Source organism: Loxodonta africana, chromosome 2, assembly GCF_030014295.1.
Source record: "Loxodonta africana isolate mLoxAfr1 chromosome 2, mLoxAfr1.hap2, whole genome shotgun sequence".
In the NCBI taxonomy this organism is placed as follows: domain Eukaryota; kingdom Metazoa; phylum Chordata; class Mammalia; order Proboscidea; family Elephantidae; genus Loxodonta; species Loxodonta africana.
The window spans coordinates 59,723,673-59,746,209 of NC_087343.1; the positions used below are offsets into that span (position 1 = coordinate 59,723,673).

The following is a 22,537-nucleotide window of genomic DNA, read 5'->3' on the forward strand; positions in this document are numbered from 1 at the left end:
GGGAGTGAGGTTGGTGAGGACAGGGTTGAAGGTGGAGGAAGTGGTTGGCAACTTGCCAGAAGTCTAGAAGTTCACAATATGCTGACATAAATTGCAATGGCTCAAGTTCCCTGCCTGGACAGAGAGTGTCCAGAGTGTGCTACCTCGTCTCTGGTTCTCCTTTTTAAAGCAGAAGTTCAAAAAAGTGCAGTCCTCTGGGGTTTTGCTTTAAACCGCTGAAGACATGGGGAGTGAAAGCAGTGTGTGATCACCAAGCCAGTCCAACCTCAGACACAGGCTGTGAAGCAGGAACTTTCTGGCGTGGAGGGTGGCCTTTCATCAGAAGGCTCAAGAAAGATGAGGAGCCCAGCCCAGGAGAAGGTTGTTAGGGGGCTTACCCTACTTTATTGTCTATGGCCAGCTGGCTTCCTTGAAAACAGTGTAATTTGGGATCTTTGGGCCCGTGAATTTTTAATGTTATCAGACTTTCTTAATGTTATCTAACATTCGTAGTGAAATGAAGCCAAACCAAGCATATACTGTATTTATGAAAAATTCCATTAAAAACCAGGTATTTAAATGAGTTTTAAGAAGCTTGTTAAATATATCAGGCTGGCTAATGAAAATTAGCACTGTTTTTAAAAGAATTAAGTAGATATAGCAATGCTAACCAAAAGGTTGGCAGTTTGAAACCACCAGTGGCTCCGCAGGAGAAAGATGTGGCAGTCTACTTCTGTACAGATTTACAGCCTTGGAAACCCTATGGGGTCGCTATGAGTCAGTATCAACTCAATCACAGTGGGTAAGTTACTCTTGGGTAGCTCTACTTACTGTCTGACCCACGCTCCCTCTAGCACTTTGTTCAAGAGTACCCAATTGTCTTTTTTGGAAGTTTTCCCCAGTATTGTCTTTGCAACATGAAGGAACCAGCAACTGTAATCATTGGGACTAATAACGTGGCAGGTGACTTAGAATTACTCTTTGTCATCTTTCACTCAAAGACAGAGCATTCGGAGCCATAGCTTGCTATCCAAATTTCTGAGCCTCAAGAACAGAGGAGAGAGAGCAATATTTATTTCTCAATAACCAGAAGAAAATCACAAATTTCAGGGGTATGAGAAATGCTTAAGTGCTTAATGCAATCAGTCCTTCCCCGTTAGAAGCTACCCATACCTAAGCAGGGGATAAATTTCTGCCTGAGAATTAATAGTGGAGACATAGGGTAAGAACACAAAACTGTGCTCCATCCCCTCCGTGCACGTTTATGAGATGACCACACCAGGAAGCACAGCCAGACAGAAATTTCCTTCTTTCCCCCTACTGCTGTCTGGGAGGGCAGGCTCACCTCATTGTCCTGATGATTAATCTCACTGAGGTTTGACTGTTGCAGCAGGACTGTTAGGAGCCTGTAAGGAAAAACAGGATAAGTGGTTCAAAAGATCAGGCAGTCGGAGTTCTTGGAGTCTGTATGAGAATGTTAGAGATGCCAGTCTGTTGAAAGCCACCAACTTGGCTGTCAAACTGAAGGCAAGGGTTCCTTCTGTTTATTCGAGAAAAAGATTCATGGAAAAGGAGCCAGTATGATTTGTTAGAAGGCGTGCAGGAGGAATACCTTTGTCTTTTCTTCTCCCACCTTCTCTCCATCTTAGTGCTCCTGGAGGGGCCAAAGGAAATGGAGCAAGTGAATCTTTAGATTCATCTTCTTCATCAGACCTATGTAAATGTTGCATGAATTTTATGATCAAAGTCCTCTCGTGCTTCTTCTTTATTCATAGAATGCTTTCAACCTACTTCACCACTAGGTACACCTGCTATGTATTTTAAATGCACAGGTTATACCAGGGGGCAGTCAGGATTTACAATTTAGCTCATTCTTTGTAAAACAAGCAAGTGTCTAAGCATAAAATGACAGTCATTGGTGTGAAACAACTATTAATGATTCTCAAGTTCAGGCCATTACCCACTTGGGCCCCACACTCAGTTGCCTGAGGTTGATACTTCATCTGTGAGAGGCAGTTGTGCATAGTGCTTAGGGGTCCAGACTCTGAAGCCAGACTGCCTGGGTTTACATCCCAGACCTGCCACTTACTAGCTCTGTGACTTCAGGCAAGTTACTTAACTTCTCAATGCCTAAGGTTCCTGTTCTGTATTATGGGGGTCATAAAAAGTGCCCACCTTATATCTCAGTGTGAGGATTAAATGGGTTAATATGCATAAAGCATTTAGAGCACACGTGGACCACAGTAAGTGTTGCTTCTAGACTGCTTAACCCTAGAAGTCTTAATCCTGGCTCCATCTCAGAATCCTCTGGGAAGACCTTTAAAACCGCAAATACCTGGGATCTATACCTGGGGTTTCTGAATCAGAAGGTCTGAGAAGGAATGAAGCTTTTATACTTTAAAATTGTTCAGGAAATTCTGGTAAACAGCCAAGCCTGGAAACCATTGGAAAGGTACTATGACCGCAATTTCATGAATTAGAGCTGCCTGCTGCACATAGCCAATTCTTGAGACAGTGGTGAAGTGAGTAGCAAGAGCTTTATTATATATTGATATATAGGAGACAGACAGAGAAGATCTCCTCCTAAACCTGCCTCCTCGAACTGGAGGCCAGCTGGAGGTTTTTGTAGGAAAGGGGACATGGGTTTTAGGAACTTGTGGAATGCCTGTTCTCCCTCTGTGTGGTCACAGTAGTCATGCTTCAGACATGTTGACCTTTTTCTGTCATTATCTCATCAGCCCAGGTGGTGACTGGTGCCATCCTGGTTCCTGGTCGCTGGACGGGTGTATTGTCCTGTCTGACATACTTAGATCAATATCACTTGTCTTTCCACAGTCCTAAGGGGAACATTGGTTAATTTTTAACTTTTAGAGGAACTGAACTACAAAAAACAGCAAAATCATACTTGGAGACAGAAACAGGCAAGGGAAAGAAAAATGGCCCAGGTTCTGTTCAAGATATGGCTGAGCAGCCTGTCCCAGTACTGAATGAGTTTATCAATGAATGCTCATTAATATGAGAAAGAACAATGTATAGGCAGACATTGAATAGAATTCAGAAGTTATTTTTAAAAGAATTATTTGAGAAGAAGTGAAAACCTTTAGCCCCTCTTCAATCAAATTATCTCTCAGCTGAGGTAACATCTAAAGCCCCAAGTTTTAAATCACTGAGTACAATAGCAAAATAAAGATGGAACATTCATATTGCCTAAGTGATAAACACAATACAAAGGGAATTTAAATAAGGGGGATGGTCTGATTATTTGCTGCCGAGGTGACAAAAACAGGAAATCTAGTCTTAGCAGTTTCTGGCCACATCATTGCAGGGCCTGTCTGAGCTTCGTGATCCTCATTGATACAATTGGGAAAATAACCTTGATGGAGATGTGGATTGAATGACATAACAGAGGTGAAACTCCTGATATACAGATTTTAAAGGAATGGTGGCTATAACTGCAAGTGGGGCATCTCCTTTGTCCTTTCTGAATCCTGGCTTCAGCTTCTTCGGGTGGGAAGAGGCTCTAAAATCATTGCAGGGCCTGTCTGAGCTTCGTGATCCTCATTGATATAATTGGGAAAATAACCTTGATGGAGATGTGGATTGAATGACATAACAGAGGTGAAACTCCTGATATACAGATTTTAAAGGAATGGTGGCTATAACTGCAAGTGGGGCATCTCCTTTGTCCTTTCTGAATCCTGGCCTCAGCTTCTTCGGGTGGGAAGAGGCTCTAAAATAATTGTTTTTTGTCCTGTACAAAGCTGGAGAAAAATGTAGAACAAAATTCTAACTCACAAAAAAAGACCTGACTTGCTGGCCCGCAAAGACTGGAGAAGCCCTTAGAGTATGGCCTTCTAACTCAGTACTGAAGTCACTCGTGAAGTTCATCCTTCATCCAAAGATTAGGCAGGCCCATAAAACAAAAGGAGACTAAATGGGCACACCAGCCCATGGGCAAGGACAAGAAGGCATGAGGGGATAGAAAAGCTGGAAATGGGAAAGCCAAGGTCAAGAAGGGGAGAGCATTGACATGTTGTGGGGTTGGCAACCAATGTCACAAAACAATATGTGTATTAATTGTTTAGTAAGAAACTAATTTGCTCTGTAAACGTTCATCTAAAGTACAATAAAAAAAAGAAAAGAAAAAGAAATGATGTAGAAGGGTGGAGGCACTTTGGGCATTTCTTTATCCCATATTGGAACTGTTCTCTAAATTTTGAATTTATTCTTAAACTTCTCTCAAAAAATCCTTTTAAAAGTGTCATTTCTAAATATTTTGGTCTAGAGATATATTTTCTAAATTCCAAATGTGATATAAAATTGAATATATAATAAAAACTTTCAGATCTTATGAAAAAACAAAAAAAGAAAAAAGAAGCACCCCATAGGGCTTCCAAGGCTACAGAAGCAGACTGCCACATCTTTCTCCTGCAGAGTGACTGGAGTATTCAAGCTGCTGACCTTTTGATTAGTAGCCAAATGCTTAACCACTGTACCACCTAGGCTCCTTTTACACCATCCATGGACCCCTTATTGTAGATAATCCTTCATTAAACTCCAGTTATCTCTTTCAACTACCACCTGTTTGTCAGTTTGTCGTACTGTGATGGCTTACATGTTGCTGTGATGTTAGAAGCTATGTCACCGGTATTTCAAATATCAGCAGGGTCACTCATGATGGACAGGCCTCAGTGCAGTTTCCAGACTAAGACACTCTAGGAAGAAAGACCTGGTTATCTGCTTCCAAAAATTAGCCATTGACACCCTACGGGTCACAATAGAACATTGTCCAACTCACTTCCTTTGGAAACACCATCAGGAGGTGGACATCATGTTTGGTGAAGCAGAGGCTCAGCGAGGGTGAGGAAGACCCTCAGTGAGATGAATTGGCTCAATAGCCATAAGGATAGGCTTGAACGTGCTGGTGATCATGAGTGTGATGTAGGACCAGGCAGTGCTTCGCTCCTTTGTACGTAAGGTTGCTGTGAGTTGGAGCTGACTTGATGGTAGCTGTCTCTCTATCTACTTTTAACATTCCATGTCTCCCCTGTCTCGACCCCGATTAATACATCCCAGTCTGTATTGCCTGGCTCTAAGATTCATTGATATTCAAAGCTGGATACACATTTACACAGAAAAAGATTGAGTCTCCCTCCCTTTTTCCTTCAACATATCCCTTTCCCTCCTCCTCACCCACCTTTCATACGACCTTCTTATATTATGAGATCAAGGAACTTGAGGCCTTAAATTGCTTGCCAAAGCCATCCCACAATGCCTTGGTGATCCAGCCTGAATTAGAAACCAAGCATAAGCTTTCCAGCCTAGTGCCTTCTTGCTTCTTGCCATTCCGTGGTGCAGAGATGACCTGCAAGATACTTGCCCCACATCTGTCTAAATTACCAAAAGACTTGCAGTCCTCTTAATTTTGTGCTGTGGTGGCCTGGGAAGTATTTCTTCCACAAGCTCCAGCCCAGTCTCCTTTTACCACCAGCTTAAACTCTGTCCTGCTCTCAGATCTTGAAGGCAGCAGTTACCATGTAAGGCCTACCTCCTCCAAGGTACCTGGATGGCAGACTGGGATCCTCAGCAGGGATCTTCCAACACAGACAGTGTCGTGGGTGACAAGAGCATAGATGCTGGAGCCAGATCACCCCTGTGCCACTCCCTGCTCCACTATCGACTAGCTGACTGGCTGTGGGCAAGCTATGATTCTCTCAGTGACTGCGTTTTCTTTCTATAAAATAGGGATAAGAATACTATTAAAAGATTTGTTGTGAATTTGAATGAGTTAATGCATACAAAGCACTTTACATGCCACAGTAAGTTCTATGTAGTGATTTTTTAAAAACTCCTGCCCTCTATTTTCTGTCTCTCCTGACTGCCATTAGGTGATTGAAGGGCCAGAGAAAGATCAGCTTGAAGCATCCTGGAGGTACTTGTTTTCATGAATTTCTCTGTTTTGCTTGTCCTTTGGGCTCCCAGACTTTGAACTGGCCAGCCCAGTGATAGGTGGGAAAAATGGTCCACAAGCCAACTGCCTCCCCTCCCTGTCCCTGAGGTTGCCAGGGTGTGAGAGTATGCTGTAATGAAACAGCCGCTTGTAGGTAAGAACGTATTACCTGTTAACTAGGGAACAGGATCTCAAAGAAATTATTTCCTTCCTCCCTCTGGCTGTAGTCAAGAGAGATGAAAAGAGGTCTGCTGGTTCTTCGGCAAAGAAAAAAAAAAAAAAAAGAAATCTGCCTGTAACCATGGAGATCATGAAAAAGACCTTCAGAGAGCCCTGTGGCTGCTTTCAGAGGAAATTGCTGCTAGCCTTCCAACCCTAGCATGCACAGCGTTGTACAAACACAACCCCGTATTCTTTGGAGCTTTGTCTTAATGATCCTGCCCCCTCTTTCACACTGGCACCCTCTGAATGTCCCAGCCAAGGAAGGAGAAAAGCCATGGAGAACTGAAAGGGAGGAAACTTCAACCTGCTGAGAAGCAGAGGGTTCAAAGCAGGCAGGGGCATCCTTTTTTGCTTTTGTCAATCCAACTTGCCTTCATGTCCATAATTATAAATCACTTATCCCTGCATCAGCTTAGATCCCCACTGAGTTGTAGCTTAGGGAAGGATAAAAACTGGAACTGATTGGTTTGCTAGGCAGTTGTTTCCACCAGAGAACTAAAATCCCTCTGGAGGCAAAGGGCTAATTGAAGCATCCTCTTGGCTTGTTTATAAGCAGCTTCAGTATTTTTTTTTTCAGTGTGACGCTTCACTCTGAATAACCACCAGCGAGCACCAAGTGGAAGGAGCCTGCTGTTTGGAAATGTAAGGGTTAGAAGATTTTAAAATACCTGAGCACAAGTAAGGTGGCCTGTACATACTGTTTACAATTAGTGGAAAAATACAGGTGTATATGCACTAACAAAAGTGGGTAGGGAGTTTTGAGTGAACTGAATGGTTGAGCTTAATGTTCATGCAACCGTTCTCACCTTCCTTTTCTGAGTTGTTCCTCCCCCATTAACATAAATTCACGGCCCTCTAAGCTTCCAGTCAAATCTTTCTAGCTGCTATTGTCAATCTGATCCCATATAGATACAAAAAAAAAAAAACCTGTTGCCATCAAGTCAATTCCGACTCATAGTGACCGTATAGGACAGAGTAGAACTGCCCTATACGGTTTACAAGGGGTACCTGGTGAGTTTGAACTGCTGAACTTTTGGTTAGCAGTCGTAGTTCTCAACCACTATACCACCAGGGTTTCCAAATGGGGGAGGAACAACTCAGAAAAGGAGGGTGAAAATGTTGCGTAACTGGAAGAATGTAGTCAATATCACTGAGTTGTACATGTAGAAATGGTTGAATTCGTATATGTTTTGTTGTGTATATTTGTATATTCTCAGTAACAACGAAACAAATATTTAAAAATCTCTCTTTAGTTATAGTAATGCTATCTGCAGTAATGAATAAAGCCCAAAGGTTAAGATCAACTATTCCAAAACCCAAATCATTATTTCTGGTAAATGTTTAGCAATTAATTAATTGGATTAGCCCTTAACAGCCCATATAATAAATCAACTAGTTTAGTTATGTAGAGAACATTTGGAAACTAGCTTTCCTTAGAGGATTCCCCAGGGGATTACATCACTTATAATTATTTTATAGTTGTTTCATTGAGAATTTTTATGGCCATGGCAGAGTTTGATAACATCTGCTTTAGTTTTTTAAAACAGAAACTAACATCTATGTCTTCCACAGAGAACTTGGGCTTCAATCACCCATTGGTACTTTAGCATGAACTCAGAATTTTCAAAGAGAAAAAAAAAAAAACTTGGTCTGGCTTGTAGGTACTTCCTAATCCTACAGCCATAATGCAAAGGGGAGTGACCTTCCGTTAAGCCATGCAAGCCTATTTGGCTGCTCAATTTTCCTAAGTGGACACAACTTGAGACCATCGCAGCTGACCACTAAAGCATATGGGTCTTCACTTTAGCTTGTAACTATGATGATGATAATAAATGCCATTGATTATTTATCATGTGCCAAGCAAAGTTCTAAGTGCTTTCTATGTACTATCTCATTTACTTTTCCCCATAACCCTATAAGGTAGCTAATGTTCCTATCTACATTTTATAGATGAGGACACTGAGGCATAGAGAAGATAAGTAATTGCCTAATATATGTGTGAAGGTAGCCAGGGGATCTGCTGTATTCCTAGGCCCCACTGTTATAGAACCTGTAAAATTTATTTTAATGTCCTCATTAATGAAATGTGAGAAGTGAAGTGTGTCATTTGTAGGCTAAGATTTTAAAAAATGAATGGGGCTTCTTGATTCTTTCCCCATCTGCAGGCTGGGTGAAGAGAATTCAGTGATCCTGGGGAATGACGGAAACCCTGGTGATACAGTGGTTGAGAGCCACAACTGCTAATCAAAAGGTTGGTAGCTCAAATCCACCAGCTTGGAAACCCTTTGGAGTAGCTCTACTCTGTCCTATAGGGTTGCTATGAGTTGGAATTGACTCGATGGCAACTGGTTTAGTTTTTGAGGGAATGATGGAGCCACAAGATAGAAGAAGCTTAAGTCTTTGAATCACCACATGGAGGACCTGCATAGGACTGTTACATGTGGAAGAAAGAAATTTTATAGCGTTAAAACACTAAATTTTTGGCTTTGTTTACAACAGCTATCATTCCCATAACTAAAGCAGGATTCTATCTTTCAGAATTAGTTAGATAGGTTTTGAAATGACTACTCTGAGTGACCTCCACATGCCTGTCAGTTTGTCATACTCTGGGGGCTTGCATGTTGCTGTGATGCTGGACACTATGCCACCAGTATTCAAATACCAGCAGGGTCACCCATGGTGGACAGATTTCAGCCGAGCTTTCAGACTAAGACAGACTAAAATGGACTGGTATTGGCCGTTTTGAATCGGCGGAGTTTACTATGCCGCAAACGACAACTTGAAGAGAAATGGCCTTGCGTTCACAGTCAAAAAGAATATTTCAAGATCTATCCTGAAGTACAATGCTGTCAGTGATAGGACAATATCCATACGCCTACAAGGAAGACCAGTTAATATTACTATTATTCAAATTTATGCACCAACCACTGAGGCCAAAGACGAAGAAATTGCAGATCAAAGATCACAGCCTTCAGTATGAATTACACCTCAACACAAAAATCCTCACAACTGGATCAATAAGAAACATCATGATAAAGAGAGAAAAGATTGAAGTTGTCAAGGATTTCATTTTCCTTGGATTTTGGAAGCAGCAGTCAAGAAATCAAAAGATGCACTGAATTGGGCAAATCTGCTGCAAAAGATCTCTCTAAAGTGTTGAAAAGCAAAGATATCACCTTGAAGTTTAAGGTGTGCCTGACCCAAGCCATGGTCACAAGCCTTAGATGCATGTGAATGGTAGATGATGAATATGGAAGACGAAAGAAGAATTGACGTCTTTGAATTGTGGTGTTGGCGAAGAACATTGAATATACCATGGACTGCCAAAAGAACAAGCAAATCTGTCTTGGAGGAAGTGCAACCAGAATGCTCCTTGGAAGCAAGGATGGTGAAACTACGTCTCACATACTTTGGACATGTCATCAGGAGGGATCAGGCCCTGGAGAAGGACATTATGCTTGGTAAAATAGAGGGTCAGTGAAAAACAGAAAAACCCTCAATGAGATGAATTGACACAGTGCCTGCAACAATGGGATCAAGCATGACAAGGATTGTGACGATGGTGCAGGACCGGGCAGTGTTTTGTTCTGTTGTACGTAGGGTCACAGTGAGTTGGAATCGACTTGATGGCACCTAACAGCAACAACAACATATGCATGTGAAAGCTGGATGATGGATAAGGAAGACTGAAGAATTGATGCTTTCAACTGTGCTGTTGGTGAAGAACATTGAATATACCACAGACCACCAAAAGAACAAACAAATCCGCCTTGGAAAAAGCGCAGCCAGAATGCTCCTTAGAAGCAAGGATGGTGAAACTATGTCTCACATACTTTGGACGTGTTATCAGGAGGGATCAGTCCATGGAGAAGGGCATCATACTTGGTAAAGTAGAGGGTCAGTGAAAAAGAGAAAAACCCTCAATGAGATGTATTGACACAGTGGCTGCAACAGTGAACTCAAGCATAACAAGGATTGTGAGGATGGCGCAGGACCAGGCAGTGTTCTGTACATTGGGTCGTTATGAGTCGGTACCTAGCAACAACAACAACAACACTTTGAATGAGGCAGAAAAGAGCGTTAAGTAGAGGAAATCAAAGTAGAATCATCTAAAGAGGTATATCTGAAACTTAGATCTCTATGGGGGAAAAAAGTATGATTTTTCGTGACTAAGTATTTATGTGAGTTGTCAAGAAAGGTCATTCTTTTTTGTCTAATATCAAAAGGGAGTCATTCCCTTACAATGTTTATTGATAGTTAGCTATCTGGGCTTGCTGCCTCTTCTCTAAACTTCCTTGTTTTGTTGGGCTTTGAGTAAATCCTAGTTTTCTGTTATTTCTGTATACAATCCAGTGATGATAAGAGGAGAGCTTTGGGAATAGTTTTGGAATTTCCCAACCCTTTTTATTTTACTGTAAAGCAGATTGAAATGAAGAAATCCTGTTATCTCTCAACCCAGGAGCTTATGACCTTGGTATCTCCCAGATGGCACAGTGCTTTAGGTTTTAGTTCTGGACATAAGATGTAAATAAAGGGTGAGGCCCACAGAACATGCTTTCTGTGGTGCTGGCCTGTGGCCTAGGACTGGGGAATGTTAAATCCCTGTCAGAGGCTTGTTCTGTACAGCAGAGGTTAAGGAAGAGGCCAGACTGTTCCCTATTCCACAGTGGGAAATGCTGTTATCATCTGCTCTGAAGTTTTTCAGAAGAATGGAGAAGGAGGTCCTTTAGCTACAGAGGGATGGGGAAGCTAGTATTATACTTGGCCTGGGCAAAATTCTTCCTTAATTGCTTTACAAAAATGTGATCTTCTTGATTATCCAATTTATTTGAATATACTTCTTCACATGGTTTTGAGGAGCACACACTTCTGGTTTTCCTCCTAACTCTTTAGTCTCCCTGCCTCAGTCTCCTTTGCTAAGTTCTTTTCCTCCTCCCAACCCATAAACACTGGCATGACTCAGGGCTTAGACATTAATCTTTCCGCTCCGTCATTGCTCTTTCACTCAATTTGATGTTCTTCCTAGCACTCATAACTATCTGAAATTGTCTTATTTGTTTTCTAATGTGTTGCTTAACTCCACTAGAATCTAAGCTTTATGAGGTCAGAGAAGCTATTTTGCTTACTATGGAGCTGTTAGGGCCTAGAACAGTGTTTGGCGTATAATAAAAAAATAAGCACTCAATAAATATTTATTGAATCATTAATGACTGACTGATTAACTGAATGAATAAATATATAAATTCAGATGATGACAAATGACATTTTAAATCAAGGACAAGGAGAAAAGGGTTTTATTGAAGTAGGAGGGGAATGAGATTAAAGATTAAGACTATTCAAGATATTTTGATTTACTTAGATGTGATCTTTTCCGCTGTAACTTCAAAGTAATGGATGGATTTTATTTTTGTTAGCCACAGAGGGATGGATTGAATGACCCTGTAATATAAGTTGGGTTCTTGCCCACCTGAATGCTGTGCCAAACTGGTTACTTACCTTACATCGGGCTCGGCAGTGGCAGCATGCAGTGGCAGACGACCATTTTTATCAGGGATATTGTGCTTGGCACCATTTCTGAGCAGGCTCACACAGCCCTCGAGCCAACCCTGAAGTATAAGAGCAACCATATCGTTATATAACACAACCCCACATATTCCAACAAACTTTCTCTAGTGTTCTTTCCCTTTCGTTTTTGATTTGGCTAAAAATATTTTTTCTTTGACTTGAAATGGTTAAGGACCACACCCCCAAATTAGACAACTCAACAGAGGGCTGAAGGTCTTGAAGTGTGAATTCCCAAGTTTTCTGGAAGACCCGTGATGGAATAGCTGTCAGAGGTGGACTGATTCTTAGACCCTGCATCCTTCACTCCCCTACCCATTTCGAGGGCCACTCAGTGGTATTCTACTTACATGCTCAGACTGTACCAGCTCCTGGGCAATATATGGCACAGGAGAAATGATTAACCATCTCCAGCCTCTCTGTTTGTGAGCTTAGCTCCAAATCATTCTTGTCAATGGTCTGACTTGTATGTCATGGTCCAATTCTGAAAATTCGATTCCTGCATAATTCCTGAATTTTAACTTCCATCCTATGCCACTTTTATGATAAATGGGCCTTGGTCCTAGCTTCCAAGTGTCTGTTCTAATACCCACAAGGATAAAGTCTTGCTTATTCTACATCAGTCTCCCTCCTAAAACCTAGAATCCTAATCTAAGCCTCACTTCAGTGGCTGGGATCCTGTCATCTTGTTGATTGTTCTTTCTGATGCTGACAATTCAAATACCTGAATATGGGGGTACCCCCAGCACCCTCCAAGCGTTGTCCAGTGCTATGCTTTACCCACATAAGGATTCCCAAAGAAACTTTGTGCGAACTCCCTACTGTCTACTAATTCCTTAGATTGAGAACTGATATTGCCACATCCCATGCTTGTCCCCTTCTTGACTAAGCACTTAAAGCTAGGTCATTTCCCCACCGTATCGCCCATCTCAAAGGGTAGGTTTAATCTCAGACCAGCCCTTACTCTCTATTCCATACTTCTTTAAGTCCAACCCTACTCACGTGTTGAGAAGAATTCCTCCCACATTCATTCAGAACCACTTAGGTTACTCACTCAGTTATAAACAGACTCATAAATAGATAAAAATATTATTACGGAGAATAATATGATAACTCTCTGTTTTGTTCAGAAGCAGGCTTCCTGCTGTCCTCCATTTGTGTATAATTAAGCCTCAAGATTGTGTTACATTAAGTCAGCAAAATGAGAAAAATGACTGAAAATTTTCCCCTAAGATAATATTAGAAGCAGTAACAATCAAAATGTTAGAAATGTATGGAGAAGAATAAAAAAGATAAGGATAAGAAAATAACATTTTGGTCCTAAAAAGTCTGGGAAAAAATTTATCAGCAAAAGCACTTCAAAATCCATAGGTTGTATACATCTATGGCCAACTGATCTTTGACAAGTGTGCCAAGTCAGTTCAACGGGGAAAGAAAAGTCTCTTCAATAAATGGTACTGGGACAACTGGATCTCTACATGCAAAAGAATAAAGCTGAACTCATACTTCACATCATATATAAAAATGAACTCAATATTGATCAATGGTCTAAATATAAGAACCAAACCCATAAAACTGGCGGAAGAAAGTATAGTGGTTAAGCTTTAAGACTTTGTTTTTAACAATGGATTCTTAGATATGATACCAAAAGCACTAGTAACATAAGGAAAAATAAAGAAATTGTATTTCATCAAAATAAACAATTTTTGCATATCAAATGAGTTTATCAAGAGAGCGAAGAGATAACCTACAGATTGGGAGAAAATTTTGGGAACCACAGATCTGATAAAGTTTTAATATCCAGAATATGTAAAGAATTTCTACAATTCAACAACAACAAGCCAAACAACTCAATTTTAAAAAATGGGCAAAGGACTTGAACAGACATTTCTCTAAAAAAGGTATACAAATGGCCAATAAGCACATGAAAAGATGCTCAACATCATTAGTCATTAGGAAAATGCAAATCAAAGCCACAATGAGATACCAATTCACACCTGCTAGGATGACTATTATCAGAAAAATGGAAAATAACAAATGTTGACAAGAATGTGGAGAAATTGGAACCCATGTGCATTGCTGGTGGGGATGTAAAATGGTGCGGCCATTTACAGTTTGATGGTTCCTCCAAAAGCTAAATACATAATTACCACATGACCCAGTAATTTCACTCCTAGGTATATACCCAGGAGACTTCAAAGCAGGAACTCAAACAGATACTTGTACGCCAATGTTCACTGCGGCATTATTCACAATAGACAAAAGGTGGAAACAACCTAAGTGTCCATCAACAAATGAATGGATAAACAAAATGTGTTATATACATACAATGGAATATTATTCAGCTATAAAGAAAATGAAATTCTGATACATGCTATTAAATGGATGAACCTTGAAAACACTATGCTGAGTGAAGCAAGTCAGACACAATAGACAGATATTGTATGATCCCGCTGATATGAAATATTTAGAATAGGCGAATGCACAGAGAGCAAAGTTTATTAGTGGTTACCAGGGGCTGGGGGAAGGAGATAACAGGAGTTACTGCTGAAAGGGTACTGAGTTTCTATTTAGAGTGATGAAAAACTTTTGGAAGCAGTGACGATGGTAGGACAACGTGGTGGATGTAATTAACATCACTGAATTGTTCACTTAAAAATGGTTGAAATGGCAAACTCTTTGTTATATATATTTTACCAGAATAAAATTAAAAGAAATCATAGGTTATGGTATTGAATATGGTTTTATAGAATTGACCAATAATATCTAAATCTTAGGAGAAGCAAATGTTTTTCTGGCATTGCCAGTCATGACTCATAGCTTACTGATGTATTAAACCTGTTTTTAGTTGTTAATGTCCAAGTCATCAAATTCTGTAATTAAAAGGAAAAAAATATGACCAAGACACCCAAAAGAAAGGCATATTAAACAAATTTTTAGGTTTGCCAAAGTTTTACAATTTTTGAAAAACAGATCTTTTGGTGGGGCCGCGTTTGAAACATTTTTTTTATCATTTTGCAACATTTCCTGGAACTGTGTGTATGTGGTTTTCTTCAGAAAAACTCAGAACACCATTGAATATATCTGAAACCAATGGTCAATATTCAGAGTCAAGAAATAATTTTGGTGCCTCCTCTGTGCTGGTTGATTCCACATATGCTTTTTCTTTTAATTGTGACAAACATTTTTTTGCAAAGTAAACAGTATTCTCACTAATAATATTTGTGAAATATATGAGGGAAGAAGCATAAAAAAGTGAAGTGATTTGCCTAAGGCTACACATCTATAATGAGGTTATTTATTAATGAGTTGGAGTGATTAAGACTTACTTTCTAAGTGCCCCTTTTGCTAAGTTTTCCTTTAATACTTGACTTCGAACATTGCAGGAGGGAGTGGTGGGCTTCACGGTGCAGTTCCTGGGACACTGACCCCTTTCCCAGGGAGCCTCAGAAGAACCAGGGACAAGGTCCTACTGTGGGGAGCTACACAAAAGGTCCAGACACCATGATGCCTACAGGCAGACTTCCCTCATGCAACTCCTTAAAGAGACCTTTAGCACATCCCACTCCTTAACCCTTACGACAGACACACGTTGGTACCAGGTAGGTTGCCAGGCATAAACTTGTGCGACCGTAAGCATCCTGTGTGTTGATATTGGCTCCCATCTTCAGCAGCAGCTTCACTGTGTCCACTTGACGTCCAGAAACCGCATGCATCAAGGGTGTGCACCCTGGAATGAAACATTTCAACAGCTTTTTAAAAAAACATTTGGCTTGTTAAATTTATGAGTAGACTTTGTCTGTTCATTTACTTTTCTTCTTGTAGATAAATAACACAATACAAGTCCAGCTGTTGTGCTGTGTGGGACTTAAGAGAGATGAAGACAATAGCTGCTCCAATTATATAAAGTAAGAATATTTTATTTCATATAAGTAAAAAACTTCTGGTCTTATTTAATCTTGTGTAATTTTTCAATAAGAGGTTAATTAAAATGTTTCCTTTTGCGCTAATGATAAAAATTGCTTATTTCTACCTTAGAGATCAGCATAAATTTGGACATAACAGGCAGGTTTTATCCTGAGTGTGTGAAGAGGAGTCTCTGGGTGGTGCAAACGGTTAACACGCTTATCTGCTAACTGAAAGTTTGGAGGTTTGAGTCTACCTGAAGCCACCTCAGAAGAAAGGCCTGGAGATCTACTTCTGAAAACACCAGCTATTGAAAACCCTATGGAGCACAGTTCTCCTCTGACACACATGGGGTTGCCATTAGGTGGAATCAACTTCATGGCAACTGGTTTTTTGGTTGCCTGAACAATAAAGAATCTGGAAGGGCCTTTGGAAAGTAATTCCAACCAGTCCGACAGGTTCAGCATAGCTTTTATTAGAGGGTGTAGGTGGTATAGGGCGGCAATGATAGCCTAGCCTCCGGTTCCACAAATTCTTGCTGAAAGGGGCTACCTTTCCTGAATACTTTTCTTTTTTTGGAATCAATATAGGTGTTTGAGGGCCAAGGCAGTTTTGTTGTTGTTTTTTTAAAATGTGCCTTCTTTCTGAATAAAAATAGAGATGACATTATGTATTCCAACCAACTCTGTTGGGCTGCTGGTACAGGTAAAGAAAGCAAGCCGCAGACACGATCCTTTGCCCAGCTGAGACTAGTCTAGCTGTCTTCTGGTTGAAGATTCATGCTGATTGTGGCTGTGATTCTTTGCTGGGTGAACTACAACCATGGCCCTCAGAGAGCCCTGAGAATGGGTAATCCTGGGCTGCTGTTCTCATTGAAAGGCTGCAGCTTGCCATCCAGTTTCTTTCCACCTATTTCCTTTTCTAATACTTTTTCAGGCCTCTGTAACGGGTAAGGAGTCCCTGAGTGGTGCAAAAAGTTAACACACTTGCCTGTTAACCAAAAGTTTGGAAGTTTGAGTCCACCTAGAGACGTTTTGAAAGAAACGTCTTGTAATCTACTTCCAAAAAATTAGCCATTGAAAACCCTATGACAGTTTTACTCTGACACACATGAGGTCACCGTGAATCAGAGTCGACTTGACGGAAACAGGAAATGGTTAAAACAATCAGTAAAGTGCTATGTCTTAAATGGTGGCCAAATTCCTTTGTTGCTCTGTCTCTCTCCTCCCTCACCTTCTCCCTCTCCCTTTCTTCTTTTCTTTCTTTTTTCAATAGGTGGTAGTTAATAACTACTGAGAAAAAAAAAGGATGATCAGGACACATGCGGCAAAAGACAATTATCAAAGCAATCTGGGAATCTGAAGTGTTCAGTAGAAAAAAGCGAAAGAATTTCTAGGCATTATATTCATAATGCTACATGCTCTGTCTGGCTAATTTATAACCATCTTGAGACCCTAGCTTAAGTATTATTTCCTCAGAGAATGCCTCCCTGACTTTCCATTCTAAACTAGATCTCCATGTTACAAATTCTCACCCTCCTTTATTTTTCTTTCACAAACTTTTAAAAAAATTTTTATAGTTTTCTATTCACTAGGGGTGATCATCGTTTAAAATTTGCCTTTCTTCCTAAGCTATAAGTTCCAAAGAGGAGGAATCACACCTCTTTTGCACGTGACTGTATCCTTATCACCTAGTGCTGCACCTGGAAACTGGAAGTTGTGAAAAAAGAGTTTTGAAATGCATGGCTGAATGGTTATTGAACAAGTATATCTGAATTATAAAATAATCCCTGTGAGATGTCTTTGACTGAGGTTTAGGTAGGAAACTCATCTCCAAATTGAGTTTCAAAGTTTGTTTCAAACTGATATATTCATATGACTATCTTTATAGAAAATACAAAGAATCTACCACACACACACACACAAAAAAGACCTGATAGAACAAATAAGAGTTGATCATTGTTGCTGGATGAAAATTACTATATAAAAAGAAAATATATTCCTATAAATAAAACAAAGACACAAGTAATGAAAAACAATAGCAACAAAAAATATAAGGTTTTTAGGAACAAATCTTACAGAAGAAGAGTAAGATTTGGTTTGAAAAAATTATAAAACTTATTGGATAAAATAAAAAAGGACCTAACACAGACAGAGGTATACCATGTTGATGAAGGAGAAGACTCAATACAGTAGAAATGTCAGTTTCCTGAAAATTAATCTATAAATTTAGTGCAATCCCAATAAAACCCAACAAAGTTTTTGTAAAAATTGAAGAAAAATGGTTCTAAAATTAATCTGGAAGAGTATAGTGCAAAAAAAATCAAGATAATTTTAAAGTAGAACAAGAAGGGAGAAGTTGCCGTATCAGCCAACAAGATTTGCTGTAAAACTATAGTGATTAAACATATAAATTGATCAACAGAACAGAAAAGTGAGCAGAGGAAACACACCCATATGGAATCTTGGTGTATGACCAAAGTGACATTACAAATCAGTAGGGGAAAAAAAGGGCTAATTAATAAATGGTGAGAAGCCCTGGTAGTGCAGTGGTTAAAGCGCTCAGCTGCTAACCAAAAGGTCAGCAGTGTGAACCCACTGCTTGCCCCACTGGAGAAAGATGTGGCAGTATGCTTACATAAAGATTTACAGCCTTGGAAACCTATAGGGCAGTTCTACTCTGTCCTATAAGTTGGAATCAGCTCAGTGGCAATGGGTTGTTGTTGTTAGGTGCCGTCGAGTCAGTTCGGACTCATAATTACCCTATGCACAACAGAATGAAACACTGCCCAGTCCTGTGCCATCCTTTTAATTGTTGTTATGCTTGAGCCCATTGTTGCAGCCACTGTGTCAATCCACCTCTTTGAGGGTCTTCCTCTTCTCCGCTGACCCTGTACTTTACCAAGCATGATGTCCTGCTCCAGGGACTGATCCCTCCTGACAACATGCCCAAGGTGCGTAAGACACAGTCTCGCCATCCTTGCATCTAAGGGGCATTCTGGCCGCACTTCTTCCAAGACAGATTCGTTCGTTCTTTTGGCAGTCCAACACCATGGTTCAAAGGTGTCAATTCTTCTTTGGTGTTCTTTGTTCATTGTTCTGCTTTCACATGCATTTGATGCGATTGAAAATATCATGGCTTGGGTCAGGCCCACCTCAGCCTTCAAGGTGACATCTTTGCTTTCCAACACTTTAAAGAGGTCCTTTGCAGCAGATTTGCCCAATGCAATGAATGTGTCTTTTGATTTCTTGACTGCTGCTTCCATGGCTCTTTATTGTGGATGCAGGTAAAATGAAATCCTTGACAACTTCAATCTTTTTTCTGTTTATCATGATGCTGCTTATTGGTCCAGTTGTGAGGATTTTTGTTTTCTTTATGTTGAGGTGTAATCCATACTGAAGGCTATGGTCTTTGATCTTCATCAGTAAGTGCTTCAAGTCCTCTTCACTTTCAGCAAGCATGGTTGTATCATCTGCATAACGCAGGTTATTAATGAGTCTTCCTCCAATCCTGATGCCCTGTTCTTCTTCATATAGTCCAGCTTCATGGATTATTTGCTCAGCATACAGATTGAATAGCTATGGTGAAAGGATACAACCCTGACGCACACCTTTCCTGACTTTAAACCACTCATTATTCCCTTGTTGTGTACAGGTTCCTCATGACCACAATCAAGTGTTCTGGAATTCCCATTCTTTGCAATGTTATCCATAATTTGTTATGATCCACACAGTCGAATGTCTTTGCGCAGTCAATAAAACACAGGTAAACATCCTTCTGGTATTCTCTGCTTTCAGCCAGGATTCATCTGACACCAGCAAAGATATCCCTAGTTTCATGTCCTCTTCTGACTCTGGCCTGAATTTCTGGCAGTTCCCTGTGGATATACTGCCGCAGCTGCTTTTGAATGATCTTCAGCAAGATTTTGCTTGCATGTGATATTAATGATATTGTCCAAAAATTTCCACTTTGGTTGGATCACCTTTCTTGGGAATAGGCATAAATATGGATCTCTTCCAGTCAGTTGACCAGGAAGCTGTCTTCCATATTTCTTGACATAGATGAGTGAGCACCTCCAGCGCGGCATCCATTTGTCAAAACATCTCAATTGATATTCCGTCAATTCCTGGAGCCTTGTTTTTGCCAATGCCTTCAGCACAGCTTGGACTTCTTCTTTCAGTACCATTGGATCCCGATCATATGCTACCTCTTGAAATGGTTGAGCGTTGACTACTTCTTTTTGGTATAATGACTCTGTGTATTCCTTCCATCTTCTTTTGATATTTCCTGCGTCATTGGATATTTTCCCGATAGAATCCTTCACTATTGCAACTTGAGGCTTGAATTTTTTCTTCAGTTCTTTCAGCTTGAGAAACGCTGAGTGTTCTTCCCTTTTGGTTTTCTATCTCCAGCTCTTTGCACGTGTCTTTATAATACTTTACTTTGTCTTCTCGAGAGGCCCTTTGAAATCTTCTGTTCAGTTCTTTTACTTTGTCATTTCTTCCTTATGCTTTAGCTGCTTGACATTCAAAAGCAAGTTTCAGGGTCTCCTCTGACATCCATTTTGGTCTTTTCTTTCCTGTCTTTCCAATGACCTCTTGCTTTCTTCATGTATGATGCCCTTGATATTATTCCACAACTGGTCTGGTCTTCAGTTATTAGTGTTCAATGTGTCAAATCTATTCTTGAGATGGTCTCTAAAGTCCGGTGGGTATAGTCAAGGTTGTATTTTGGCTTTCATGGACTTGCTCTGATTTTCTTCAGTTTCAGCTTGAAGTTGCATATGAACAATTGATGGTCTCTTCTGTAGTTGGCCCATGGCCTTGTTCTGACTAATGATATTGAGCTTTTCCATTGTCTCTTTCCACAGATGTAGTTGTTTTGATTCCTGTGTGTTCCATCTGGCTAGGCCCATGTGTATCGTTGCTCTTTATGTTGGTGAAAAAAGGTATTTGCAATGAAGAAGTTGTTGGTGTTGCAAAATTCTATCGTGCCATATTTTCCAACTACCAATCCTTCTTTGTTTCCAACTTTTGCATTCCAATCACCAGTAATTATCGATGCATCTTAATTGCATGTTCAATCAATTTCAGACTGCAGAAGCTGATAAAAATCTCCAGTTTCATCATGTTTGGCCTTAGTGGTTGGTGCATAAATTTGAATAATGGTTGTATTAACTGGTCTTCCTTGTAGGTGTATGGATATTATCCTATCACTGAAAGCATTGTACTTCAGGATAGATCTTGAAATGTTCTTTCTGAAGATGAATGCAACTCTGTTTCTCTTCAAATTGTCATTCCTGACATAGTAGACCGTATGATTGTCTGATTCAGAATGGCCACTACCAGTCCATTTCAGCTCACTAATACCTAAGATATCGATGTTTATGCATTCCATTTCATTTTTGACAATTTCCAATTTTCCTAGATCCGTACCTCATACATTCCAGGTTCCAATTACTAAGGGATGTTTGCAGCTCTTTCTTCTTATTTTGAGTCGTGCCACATCAGCAAATGAAGGTCCCAAAAGCTTTACCCCATCCACATCGTTATGGTCGACTCTACTTTGAGGAAGCAGCTCTTCCCCAGTTGTCTTTTGACAGCCTTCTAACCTGGGGGGCTCATCTTTCAGCACTGTATCAGACAATGTTCCACTGCTATTCATAAGGTTTTCACGGGCTAATTCTTTTCAGAAGTAGACTGTTGGGTCCTTCATCCTAGTCTGTCTTAGCCTGAAAGCTCAGCTCAAACCTGTCTTCTATGGGTGACCCTGCTGGTATCTGAATACTGGTGACATTTTTTCCCACATCACAGCAACACGCAAGCCCCCACAGTATGACAAACTGACAGACATGTGGGGGTGGCAATGGGCGTAGTATGGTAGTAAAGGGTGCTGACCAACTGGCTATATATAAAGGAAAGGGGGACCCAAGTATATGTTGAGTATAGGAAACTCATTTCGGTCAAGTCGATTCCAACTCATAGTGACCCTGTAAGACTGAGTAGAACTGCCCCATAGGGTTTCCCAGGCTGTAAATCTTTATGGAAGCAGACTGTCACGTCTTTCTCCTACAGAGCAGCTGGTGGGTTTAAATCAGGTACCTTTTGGTCAACAGTTGGGCGCTTCACCACTGTACCACCAGGGCTTCTACAGGAAACATATTTTAAATATAAAGACTCGTATAAGTTAAAAGCAAACAGATGGACCTTCTTAAGATACTGGAAAAGAAGATCCATACATACATAAATACAAATTCTAGATGTATTAGAGACCAAACATGAAAAACAAAGTTTAACAATTTTAAAAAAGAGGAGTTTAAAAGAAAATACAAAAGACTCTTTGTAACCTTAACCCTTTCATGCTGGCAACCATGAAACTTTTTCAGCCTCTGGGGTTTATTGGGAAGCTGCTATACCACTGATAGAGCATGTTGCCACAGGCAGGGGCCTTTATGATTGTTTGAAACCGAAGAAACAGGCATATACCGCAAATTACTGTTTTAACAGGGTATTGTATGAAGTATCTGGATTTTTAGTAGGAAAAATAGAAATTTTGAAAATTTTATTTTTTACACATATGTACCAATAGAACCTGGTAGGGACTCTGGGGTATAATTAGTGGTACTTCATATGTACCAGTAAACACTTAAGGTAGGCTTGTGGGAGGATTGTGGGAGGGGGCAAGAAAAAAAAAATCCATGCTACCTACCAAAAATTCAGACTCAATAATTCAGCATGCTTCTAATAATGAAAACACATGGTATCAACAAAAAACTCAAAGCAGAAAATAATTGGGTCACCAAAGGGTTAGGTTTTATAAGGCCTTACTAAAGAGCACGGATGGTACAGTGACTAAGAGCTTGGCTGCAAATCGAAATGTAAGTTGTTCAACTCCACCAGCTGCTCCTTGGAAAAACCA

General features: G+C 40.2%; 1 protein-coding gene across 1 annotated transcript in view; it reads right to left on the minus strand.

Annotated features, from left to right (window-relative positions):
- The window catches only part of ANKRD55 (ankyrin repeat domain 55), an 81,490-nt gene that overhangs the window by 47,831 nt on the left and 11,122 nt on the right, over window positions 1-22,537 (minus strand). Inside the window, exons 2-4 of the mRNA XM_010588147.2 lie at window positions 15,313-15,443; window positions 11,648-11,757; window positions 1,325-1,385 (exon numbers count right to left, since the gene is read on the minus strand). Coding sequence (XP_010586449.2) covers window positions 1,325-1,385; window positions 11,648-11,757; window positions 15,313-15,443 — 302 coding nt within the window. The remainder of the gene's footprint in view (window positions 1-1,324; window positions 1,386-11,647; window positions 11,758-15,312; window positions 15,444-22,537) is intronic.